General features: G+C 37.6%; 1 protein-coding gene across 3 annotated transcripts in view; it reads right to left on the bottom strand.

The window, feature by feature from the left end:
- WWC3 (WWC family member 3) overlaps positions 1-12662 on the bottom strand; it is a 98886-nt gene that overhangs the window by 46781 nt on the left and 39443 nt on the right. For all 3 annotated transcript variants that reach the window (XM_009089644.4, XM_030234452.2, XM_030234453.2), the window contains exons 3-5: positions 10316-10519; positions 7200-7276; positions 4991-5070 (exon numbers count right to left, since the gene is read on the bottom strand). In XM_009089644.4, coding sequence (XP_009087892.2) covers positions 4991-5070; positions 7200-7276; positions 10316-10519 — 361 coding nt within the window. The remainder of the gene's footprint in view (positions 1-4990; positions 5071-7199; positions 7277-10315; positions 10520-12662) is intronic.

Below are 12662 nucleotides of genomic sequence, written 5' to 3'. Positions count from 1 at the left end.
ACAAGTTTCAAAATAGCTATTATATTAAACTATGAGCGTCAACAAAAGTCTCTCAGCATGTTCTGCCATTTAAAATACAAGCAGTGCAATTTCCCTTACATCTGATCACTTGTTTTAAAATTAAAACCTTAAAATGAAAAATCAAAAGGAGTAAATGAAAATCCTGTGGTTTTATTGTGTAGCTCACAATATTTAGGGAACAAACTGGTTGATCGATACAGTTTTAATTTGTTTGTTTTTTTCCTGACAGTTACTCTTTTGGAAACAACACAAAATAAGTCTGAATTTCAAGATTTTTCTTTGAACACAAATTTCCCCAAGTTACATAAGAAAACATATAATATTTTATGAATAGTGGTTCAAGAACAAGAAAGGACTTAAATGTCATGTGTATCAAAGCTGAGGTTTTGTTTGTTTTTGTTTTCAAAATGTTTCCTTGAATCTTCACTAATTTTTAAGTTGAAATCCTGAGCAGATAAAACCAGGATAAAACAAATAATCCAATTCACTAAAAGTCACATTAAAAAGATAACACATTTTTATATGAAGGTAACTGTAATGTTAAGAACTATAATCAAATATTAGACATGCAAATGCCTTCTACACAACTGCTCATTATACTGTTTGCCAGGACTAAGGTGGCATTTCAGGAAAAGGAAATTATTTAATTTCAACCAGATTTCTGTCCAGTTATCCACATATTCATGTTCCTGGACGCCACTTTGGAGCCCAACTTATGAATTGATATTTGTTTAAGGAAATAATTGGAGAAGTTCCTACTGTCAAAAATATTCAGGCTTAAATCATTATTGCTGGCAACCCAAAGTGACTAAAGAAGCTTAAAAAATTACCTGTTACTTATTGTCTATTAATTCTTTTCCTTTTTTTCATAAAGATCTATTTCTGAAAGCCACAGAGTTAACAGGAGTGTCCCATATTATTAATGGAAAATAGCATGCTAAAAATATAGATCAGACCTTTGTATGCATAGCAAGAATATTCTACTAACACGCAAGACTGTAAAGATATGACGATGTTTCTAGGATACAGACTATTAATGTTTGGTCATTGTTTCAGTTCATTGTTTGGTCATTGTTTCAGGGCAGATTCCATTTTCCTCCACCAAAGCACAGGCCTGTACTTTAGCAAAAATCTAATTTGAAAGTTTTTGTCAGATCTCCTAACCTCTAAATTAGTCTGTAGCTATAAATTGTTTAGCCAGTCCTAATTCCTTGTCACTCCCAACTTCTCACAGCATTCACTCTGCTCTCCTGGCCAACTGGCCAAGTTTTCATTTCCTTTGTTGCTAAACGCCTTCTTCCTCCAAAATTCCTGCTGGGGAGCAATAGGGTCACTGAAAACACAGGGGAGAAGGAACTGCTCCTCCTTCTCAGTCCCTGCTGCCAGGCCAGAGGAAGGAATTTGCTCCAGAAGAGGCTCATATTTAACCCTATAAGTTTCAACTGTGACAGGATCAGACGCACCTTGGGGCAAAGGTGGTGGAGGCCAAGGTGCACCATCCTGCAGGGTGGGGATCTTTGCAGGCTTTAAACAATGAGCTCTACAAAGTCTCCACTGGACAAACACAAACCCATGTCCAAAGGTTTATCACACACAACATTACCAAATTTAGATGAAACTGTGGAAAGTACAGTCCTGATATAAAGCTGAAGCTCTAAGAATACTGGAAATCTGACAGTATTGAAGCTGTAGAGGTATCGTAATCCCCCTCAATCATGTCTCCACTCATAAAACCCCACTTCTATAGTCATTTTGTGGTTTTGTTTTCTTTTCTTTCTCCTCAAAGATGGTTAAGCCATTTTACTAAAATTAAAAAGAACAGAAAACAAAACACAGTCCAAGGCAGACACTGTACATGGAAAATGTCAATGTAAGAGATTTGCATTTAACAAAGGCATTTGAATCAGACAGCAACACCAAATGATGGAAATACTGAGCAACCCAACTGCCTTCTCCATAAAAGCTGTCTCTGAGAGCTATACCAACCAAGGCTGCTGAGAGTCACCTGGCAGAAAGTTCCAGTATCTGCACATGATGCCATTTTGGTAACAGTTTCAAAGCAAACATTCAGCCAGATGTAAAGCCCCAAGTCTGATGGCTCCTAATGTTGTTCTTGGCTTACACTTGAAATAAAGTGATGTACATGCCTTTAAAAAACCTGAACAGGATGCATGCCATTTTCAGTTTGGCAGTTACTTGAAGATTTGACTTTGCACAAGAAGGAAGAAGAATGACGCAGACCAAAACTTCAGAAAACGTAACAGAAGTGGGAAATGTCTGAAATGCAATAAACTTTAAAGGGGAAAGGGAAGCAGGGTAGGGGGGGAACAGAGCAAAAAAACTCAGCATTTTTGTTTCAAAGGAGCAATGAAATTCTTTTCAGACAATCTACCTACTTTGAGGATATGGAAAAACTAAACTACTTCAGCCTTGGTACTTGACTTGAGTGACCCTTCTCTCCCAACAAATACAGGAGGTAGGGGAGAGATTGCACATCGACAGACGAGAGCACTGTTAGGCTTTCAGGCTAATTTGTCTACTGACAAATTAGCCTGAAAGGCTAACAGTGGAGGAGGTGAGAGAAGATCCTCTCTTCAGCTGTTAGTTTAAGTACTCTCCAAATTGGCTCACTTCCTTCTAGAAGCAAAATACTCCTAAAAAAAACCACATGTATCTCACCAGAAGGGCAAATAAAAAAACCACTTAAAAGCATGAAACAAAAAACAAAACCACAAGTCTCACAAGTGAAGAAGTCACTGCAGAGAGCAGAGCACAGCTCCAGGTAACTCACAGGCAAAAGGTTCTCCCCAGCTCCAGCAAACACAACAAGTGCTACCCAGTGCATCAACGGGACAGAGGGGTGACCATAGCCAAAGCAGCAATGAGCAGCACTGAAGCCCTGAGTTGTCATGCTTGAACTTCTAAACTACATGCCTGGAGAGACCACTGACTAATCAGATATGCTTTAAAATAATTCCTCTCTTGAATGTCTCTCCTATAACCCTATCCTGGAACATGGGCAACTAGACTTGGGCTATAATCCAAGATTAACATTTGTATTCTTAATCATTTGCAGATTTAATTTTTCAAAAAGTTGTACTACTTTACTGGACTATCTTAAATAAATTATACTAATTAAAACAATCTTGAGTTTCAAATGGTCTTCAAATACTTTCATCATCCTAGTCAAGTGGTTAGTCTTTTTATAAAATAATTGAACCTATACCCTTAAAATAACTCAATAACCAAGAGAAGGAAAACAAATTTAAAAAGCAGAAATGGAATAGCAATTCTTACTCTAAGAAAATATGATTAAGAAACATAAGACAAAATTGGTTTTGTTCTGTTACTGTTTACTTATCTACACCACCATACCAATATGTTGACTATATTTAAAATATTAGTTAGTATATTGAAACTGCAAATACTTTGAGTGCTTTATTTTAGTAATTTTCAGTTAATATCATATATTATCTATTCCCCCAGCTACCTCTAAATGCTTCAATAAAAATACATTTATTAATAAATTATTACATTGTATCTGCCAATTAAGATTTTTGGTATTTTGGTTGAACAACTTTTCTCCTATGAAACTTTCTAAATGCACTATAAAGCAAAAGAGCCTTGTTTAAAAAAAACAGAAAATTTTGTTATTAAAAAACCAAATCAAACGCACCAAAAATACTAAGTGCATGGGTTACTTTTTTAACAGTTAAATCTGATAATCTTCCTTTTATTTGTTTTGTTATCATAGTACCAACCAAAATTGGAAAGTAAGTATCCTAACTGCTCCAAGATCCCTGGAATTTCACCAGAATTCCTGAAGTGAAAGCCCATGCTTTGTAGCACCAACACAATAAATCCAAAGCTTCAAAATATTTCTTCAGCTGCTGCACTTATGTTGCAAAATCCATTAGACATGCAACAGCTACAACATTTTCAGGAAGCTCCTGCATTAGGCAGTTTGTTCGCATGCATGCTGAAAAAAGGCCAAGGTTTCTAAATGCACAGCCACATATTCAAGGCAGATCCAAGTGCTGCTCAAGCTCTTGGTCTAGCCACCGGCCTTGCTGAAGGAATCTGGAAGCCACAACAACCTGTGTTTACCTGCCATCTTTTTCATGGCCTGGCAACCTCTCTCCCTATCCCACTGGGCATCCCGTGTATGAGCTATGTGTGCAGGTGACTAAGCACACACAGATGGAAGTCACGCAGTTCCCTTCCCATCAGAGGGCCTGCAGGAAGAGTGGCAGGGAGAGAGTCACCACAACATTTCACAACCTTTGACACCACTGTGCACACAGTAAACAGCAGGGCTGCCTAATTGCCCTGGGAGCAGTGGCAAATTGCCCTGAGCTTCCTTTCCTTATTGGGAGGGGACAAGGAATCACTTTTACATGCAGACATTTTGCACACATGCAAACCAATCCAAGGTCTCACAGACCGCTAGATTTACAGTACAAGCACAAATCAGCCATACAGAGCAGAATGAGATGGCCTGACCACCAGGTTAACAGGGAGAAGCAGCGTTGAGGTGTACAGCATTCCCTCTAGGAAAAGCTCTGTGTCCAGCCAGAAAGCCTTGGTACTGCCATGGGGAAACTACTCAACAGCATGGTGCTTTGGGCTGTGCTCCAGGCAGTAGGTATCTCCAGAAAGTATTTGGGAAATTTTTTTAAAAATCTAATTCCAGTTTGGCAATATCTTGAGGAAAAGTTAAAGAACACAGCCTATAAAGCTATTCTTGCATGTTAACCCACAAAATCACAATTCCAGCCAATTCTGTTTAACTCTTCTTCTATCCTTTCACATTGTTCTCACCCTGCATCACTATCACAGCAGAAAGTCTGAAGCAAAGCCTTTAATGTTTTATTTTTGACAACACTTTTCTATGAAATTCATTTGAAGACAATTAAAAAATAAACGCAAACCCCAAAAAAAAAGATCCTTCCACAAACTTTTAACTTACTCTTGCAGAGTTTCCACTCCTTTTTCTTTATATTGCAATTCCTGCTTCATCTGTGCCAATTCTCGTTTCAGCCTAGAAAGCTAAATAATACAAAATAATTAAAAGTAAAAATAAGTAACAGTAACTTCCAAAATAAAAATAATTAGTTTTTAATATAAAATCTTAAGCTACTTCAAAGAACTGGATGATAATTTTTCTTCTCTTTTTTTGATTTAAAATTGTGCATTAAAACAACAGAAGACTTTCTTAAATATCATAAGGCCCAATCAAAAAGCAGTCAAAACATGCAATGTATTAATTTCCTCATCTATTTTATAAGGTTTCTTTCTCCAATAGCTTATGCTAATGGCTAGCAAGTTTCAACCCATACAAATTTTCTTCTCCCTTTGTAGCAAAGACAACTCTCAACTGTCTTCAATTCTTTAGTCAACTTTAAAAGAGACAAAACATTAATTGCTGTAAATTTTTCAATCCAGGAAAACAAAATTACTGCCAGCAGAACTGGTGTCTCTCCCAGAAATGGCAGCCTGGCTTTCCACAGTTATTTTCATATGATCCTGCCCTCTCAACCCCCTTGTCAATTATCTTGATCCAACTAATGAGCGTAAATCAAAAGTGACATCGCAAAGATGTCTCCAAAAACCTGTTCTTGTGGTTTTATGAAAGCAGTTACCTGAATAGGTTGTGCAGACCATGGAAGAGCCAAGCATGATCTACAGAGAAAGAGCTTCTTGCCCTCGAAAGCTGACAGATAACTGAAGGCAACAGGGAGAGGAGAATGCAAGAGACAACAGACAAATGAGGGGAATAGGGGTGTTCCGTATGTGGGAGGGATGCTGAGACTGAACTGCGAGCCCAAAGAGGGGCAGGGATGGAAGGAAAAAAAGCTCTCTCGCCTGAAGCTACCAAACTCAGGATATTTATACAGAGCACTCTTGATTTTCAAATGCACATCAGTAAATGACAAAATCATTACAAAACAGATTTTTAAAAAAAGAGAATAAAAATATTAATTTGTTCTTCAGCTCTATTCCAAGAGAATGGGGCTTTACATCAGTACCAGGATGCAAACCAGAACTGTCAGAGTCCATCCTGCACAGCTCTCTCCCTTTCATCAAAATTCATAGCATGAGCCCCTAAGCACTATACCCTCACCAGCTCCTTTAACACTTACCAAAAGTAAAATGAGAAAATGCATCACTAATATCCTGTACATAAAAAGTTTATAGTGCCTATTTCATGTAATTTCCTGAAGCAACTCAATGACTACACACACAGTCACTTGAACATAATATCCTATGTATCCTAGGTCATTTTGTTTAAGGAGAAAGAGAGGAAAATAGTCGTAAGTGAAAACTTTGTTTATTTTATTCAAATATTACTTAAATAAATAAGGCTTGTTTTCTTGTTTAGAATACGCTGACATTTAGAGTATGTAAAACAAGCAAACACTAGTCAGCATGTAATAAATATATACAGATAGAATAAATGCCTTTGAAGGGTGGTGAACAGGATTTATTTTCAGACGCACTCATGTGAAAAGTGCTCACTACAACAAAAATGGAATACTATCCTGCAAGGATAAGTGTTTTTAAAATACTTATTTATCAAAACCATGACTTTAGGGTTTTTTTTAAATACATAAATAAGGAACATTTTTGTTACAGAACTGCCTATCATTGTCAGAATACTTGAACTTCCCTCTTCTCATAAAAGAGCTCTGGTCAATCAGCTGAAAAATTCTATTTAGCCAATAGGTCTACTGAATTGTGAAGAGATTTCCAAATAAGTGGCTAAACCTGCAGCCCAGCAGAACCTTGCTGAAAATGAGTAAATGGTATGAAGACAGTGGGTTTGAACTAAAAGAATCACGCTGCAGAGCATTTACTCCTTGTGGCAGTTTGTAGAGAGAAAGCAATTTCTGAAAGCCTGGCTGAGCTTGCCTCTGACATTTGTGACAAAAAATGTTTTGCATTTGTAACATGGAAAAAACATTACTTCTCAAGTCAACGAAATGCAGTTAATACAGAGCTGTTTTAACAGAGCAATGGGTTAGAACAAAAAAGAACTTTTCAATACCATTCAATAAATGCATGCAACGTTCAGTGTAAATGCTAAAGTGAAAGAAAAACAGATCCCCCCCCCCCGCCCCCCACCACCTTCCCCAGGCCTAATTCATATTTTTACAAAATGAAAAAAGATTACTCACTCTGTCACGACGGCTGGCTATTTCTGCTTTAATCTGATATGGGTCATACTTGGTATTAGCTGAAAATCCAGAGAATGCTAAACAGATGGAAAACAGCATTTTACTTTTGTCCCCCCTTCTTCGATACAATTGTTAAGATGTGGCACTATTAGATAAACCATTTCATTAATTCTTTTTCATACAAGTCACTAGGTTCTGAAATTATCCTCTGCTGAAGTACAACTGAAGATTTCCATTTGGCCCACCTCAAACTTTCTTTTCATCCCAAACACCACCAAAAATTGCATATAGCAGCACCATGTATTTCCTAAAAGCAATTAGCTTCTGTAATAGGATGATGGCATCTACTGAAGCAAGCAATTTGTGTAATATTAATAATTACTAGTTACTTCCTAGGTACATTGAATTAACAGTATGATAGGGACTAAAGTTAAAAAAAATTATTGTCAGAACAAAATTAGATCAGCTAGGGAGAGAAGCTGCCTTCTAAAACAATACTGTAGGGAACTGAAATACAAACCAGCCCTGGCAAGTGAGCTCTTAACACAGGGTGTCTACAGTCAGGCAATGATTTCAAGCTGCGGCATTACAAGCTAAAGCCTACACAGATGAACTAAAGGTTCTAGAGGATAGATGGGGCAAGAGCAACCATGATTTATGGAGCGAGCCATTCAAGGCAACGCTGGCCCACTGAAAAATGCCTGGTATGTGAATGGATAGGGTTGTGCTGTCAGACCTTCCATCCTTTTGCAGAGCTGGAGGCTGCTGCACTGAAACCCATATCCGTATCTGGGGCTGCACTGGGCCTTTCAACTCTTTAAAGAATATTGCAATGCCAAGGTCACGTCAAGCGTGCAGGAACTTGCCAAAATGAGTAGTCATGCCTGGACTAATTCTCTAAATCCAGGATTTTCTATGGATTTTTTTCTTTTTTTAAACAGTGCTGATCACAACTGAGTCACAAAACTGCTGCATGGGCACCTCCCTGCCAACCGCTGAGCTCACCTCCCACACATAAGCACACGACACTGAGTCAATGGCAGCACCCATAAGCAAAGTGATGAAAAACAATTCGTGAAGTTTTAGTTCTTTAAATGCAACAACTTGAGACAAGTGGTGGTGGAGGCAAAGATATTGGCTATGTAAGCATCCAACTTTGGTAATGTAATTGCACTCTCATTAGAAGTCTAATATTTCTGTACAATAAAAGGAGAGACAAGCATCCCACACAGGAGTGGAGGACTCAAATTAGGAAAAACAAGTGGAGAAGGAGTTTTTGGGAACCTTGAGTTGACAGCATGATTAATCCCAAAAAGGATATTTTAAAAAAATTTTTAAATCATCTGAGCAATCAGCCCATCCCATTTTCTCAAAACCAATGTGCATATGACCTTAAACCAATATAAAATATATTAACACATCTGTAGAAAATTAAAACAAGCAAACAGTTTTGAGTAATTCTCTTACAGATTCTCTTTATCAACTCCAGATATACCTACAAAATCCTGAACTATCGGAAGATTGAGAAACATAAGTAAATTGGCATAGCATTTGCTTTCATTACAGATTACCCCAAATTTTGTCATTTTCAGTCATATTTTGTTGCTGTTTCAAATAACTTGTTTATCTAAGAGCTTCAAAAATATGAAAAAGATTATCTTTTTCTAGTGTATTTTCATCTTCAACAGAACTTTATTTCTGTATATTCACCTGAAGTAATTCAACAAAATATCCCACAGAATTATTACAAATTAAAAAAAAACAAAACAAAAAGCCCAAGGTCCTAGAAATTTTCAAATAAATGTTGATTTAGATTTTATAATCTCAAAAAATACTGATTACACTACCTTTTACTCTACTCCAAGTCTTTAAACAGTTGTTAAACACACTTTACACAATAGTTTCTTTTTAAAAAATTCTTTCTTAATAGGAAAATATCATGCTACTCCTTCAGAAACTTGAACACAAGAGAGGGAAATAAGACTAGTCACAACTGTTCAGTTATGTTACAAACTGAATGACAGAATGCCCATTTATGAACTAAACAAAAAGATGAGAATCCCAGTTCAACAGTAACTGAGTACTTGGTCCAAACCATCTGGGACAACACAGCTCTAGAAAAATATCTTTTATTCAGGATTTTGGCACATGTATTAACTCCCTTGGATTAATAAATACAACTGAATCAGTAGCTAAACTCTTCTATCCAGACACCTGCTGTAAACCCCCTTCCACAGTCAGATTTCTTGAACATTTTCAGAAAAGGCTAAAGCAGAGCTTCCCATTCTTATTAAATCATTGGCATTTAAGAGCAAACCTGCAGTTAAATCAGTGACTGTACAGCCACTGAAAAACTCCAATTTAAAAAAAAAAATCAGTAAAACTCCACTAATTTCCATGCGGCTGTTGGGTATATCCAATTCTCAGAACTAGTCTGGTAGACTCTTTGACAAAGACGCTTGCATCATCCAACAGCCATGACAGTGGGGCAACTTCTTCAGAATTCAGAAAAAGTGTATTATCTACTCCAAGCTACCAGAGACTTCATTCTGAAGAATCAAAAGGGCAGGAAATTAAAGCTCTCTATCACCAACATCAGAACCATAAGTTGGCACTCAAGAATGAGTTGAACTTCTTAAATACTGTCTCCTAGTTCATGGTCAGAAGTCCCTAACTCTTTGTAAATTTGCTAAGGACGCTATGGATCCACAGAAGGTTTCCCCTAAGCTGACGGCTCCCTCCCATGTTGAGCGAAAATTAATCTTTGAGTTTAGGAGTGCAGGTAGGCAGCTGATCTAGCAACATTCAGACCTTGCTGCCTTGCAGGAAGCATCACTACACATGGCTCCAAGATGGGTAGAAATACCAGCTGTGATATATGACTGTTTAAAGTTACATCTTTTTTTCATGTTACCATTTATCCCTATTAAATCTCTGTTGTAATAGATATAACAGGAATTGGAACACATTGAACTGCAGAGTCAAAGGACAGCACCTCACTGCTGTAGTCAGGACCTTCATTCAGAGAAGAATCAGGTGATGTAAATACTTCACACTATTTCTTAGACATCTTGTGAGGGCAGGTGGGTAATATCAAGAAGAGACAGTAAACTCACAGCTGGCATAGGAACGGCTGTCATCCTCACACATTTTGTGCAATTGTTGATATTCCTCTTGGGCTAGCTCAAAACGCTGCTGCTTTATTTGGTAAATCTCTTTCTTGGCATTGAGTGCCTCCTGGGCAACTATTAAATATTCCTTCAGCATGCGTTCTTGCTCCCTTCTCCATTGTTCCCTTGGATCCTCAATTTGTGTGAGCTCTAAGGAGAGAAAAGTAAAAGCATTAAAATAAAATAATATGACACTTTGTGCCATCAAGTCCAAGTTATTTTTGGTAATGTCCATTCTCAACCAGCACAACTGACACTACAGAACCCAAAATCACTCCAGCTGGGAGAGGAGAAGGAAGGATGCAGACTGAAAGAACAGGAAAGGCTTTTCAAATATAAAAGGCATTTAAATGTTATTCTTTTCTTTACAAACCAGTGCAAACCGAAAGAAAACAGTAATTTGGCTCTAACCTTCCCTCATAGCCAACTTGAAAATTCCAAGAATTACCTAAAAACCCAGAACCACGAGGAAAAATTAAAGGTACCACAATGCTTAACCTGTAAGTCTATAAATAGCTGGAACTAAGTTATGATACTGCACACAACTTCACAAGCATAACATCTTAAAAGGACAGAGGCTACCCCTGCACAGTTAAGAAGAATGAGGTAATTCAACAGAGAAGTCAGATCTTAGTCTCAAATCCATAAAGCTTTTAAATTGCTTCTCTCTTTTTTGTCTTAAGAAACAGCACTCTGATGTTTTTCCTTGCCAGGGTTTAGACCAGTTTTTACTTAAACACAAACCAAAAACAAGCTTCCACCAAAAAAAAATCTTTCCCATATCTATTGATTTTCAAGGTTATTACTGCAAAACAATCTCTTTGCAGTTGCAAAGGCATTTGAGGATGATGCACGTTAAAATCCTAAAAAATTATTGGTTCATTTTTGGGGGGGGGGGGGTTGTGAGTCAAATAATATGTTTTACATAAAAATGTTGATGTAAAGCCTTGTGTTTAAATGCAATGTTAATTTCTCATGATTGAAGCTCTACCAGTTGGAAGCTGCTGCAGACACAATGTCAGTGTTCAAAGTAGTGCCAAAACCTGCAGCACAGTCAGGAGCTAAGCACCTAGCAATTTTTCCAAACTTGGTTTCTTACAAAAGATGAAAGCCAGTTATGTTTTGCATTAATCCTAATGTGTAATTCAGTATATTGGTGCCAGTGATGAAATACAAAACTGTAGAAGATTAAGCACACAACAGATTAAGAACTCTAATGATGTCAAGGTCACGCTAGCAGCTCTACCATTTGAGAGCCATCTAAAAAGTATATAAACAAAAACAGAAAGCTCATCAAAGAGCAGTGCTTCCAACAGATTTGGGGATTAGGTTCCTAAATAACCTTTTCTCTTAACAGTTGTACCTTTCTCTCCCTGCAACTCCTCACATTGAAACAGTATAAAGATAGTGCCTACAGTTATGCAATTTCTCCCCACTTCCCAGGGACCCCTTTGATTCCCTTCTGACACCAGTGTCCTGAAAATATCTCCTTTGGCAAGGACAGGATGTGCTTTGGTTTGTTGAGTTGCTGTAAATCCTTCTCTACACGGAGGGCAAGCAGAGAAAACAGAGTTCTGACTGCTGCCCATCCTTCACTGAGGGCATTTCCACTTCCACTGCTACTTCATTTGTCCGTAAGTACCTCTGAAATCTGTGCAGATTCTAATATTCCTAAGATTGCTAAACCCCCATGGAAACAATGAGAAATCAGTAAATATTTATAAAACAGACAGGCTTACTAGGATTCAGTTTTTGTCTTTGAATGGTAAATTATTAGTCCTAATCTCAAAAAACAACCCAGGCTAAAGTGTTACGTTCTACCACACACTAAACTTCTGAGATCCTATACTTCAGGGCACTGCATCTCTCACAGAATTATTTCAGATGCCTTCTGAAAAGCTAGCAGCATTCATTAGAGGTAGAAAACTTCTTTAGTGCATGGGAAGCTCTGCTTTTTCTGGGTTATGAAACTTTGCCCTGGATTTCTAAACAAGTTTGCCACATAACAAGACTAAAGCTACATTGTATGATAAAATTAACTTCATTTCTTTACAACAAATTTAAAAAAAAACCACTATAGTAACTCAAGAACAGTCCCAGACAAATGCAGAGAATATATTATTCCCTCACTGGGGAATGCCCAACTGCTTAGAGGAGACTTCAAAGGCTCCCAAGACTCTGAGGAGGAGGGAAAGGAATTCTGTGGCTGGCAACCACCAAGGTTTTTAAGCAATGGTTGGATAACAGCCAAGAGCAGCTTAGTAAGGGTGTCGACAAAGTACTGAATTTACAG

This window comes from Serinus canaria, chromosome 1 (genome assembly GCF_022539315.1).
Source record: "Serinus canaria isolate serCan28SL12 chromosome 1, serCan2020, whole genome shotgun sequence".
Taxonomy (NCBI): Eukaryota; Metazoa; Chordata; class Aves; order Passeriformes; family Fringillidae; genus Serinus; species Serinus canaria.
This window is presented reverse-complemented; position numbering and strand designations above follow the sequence as displayed.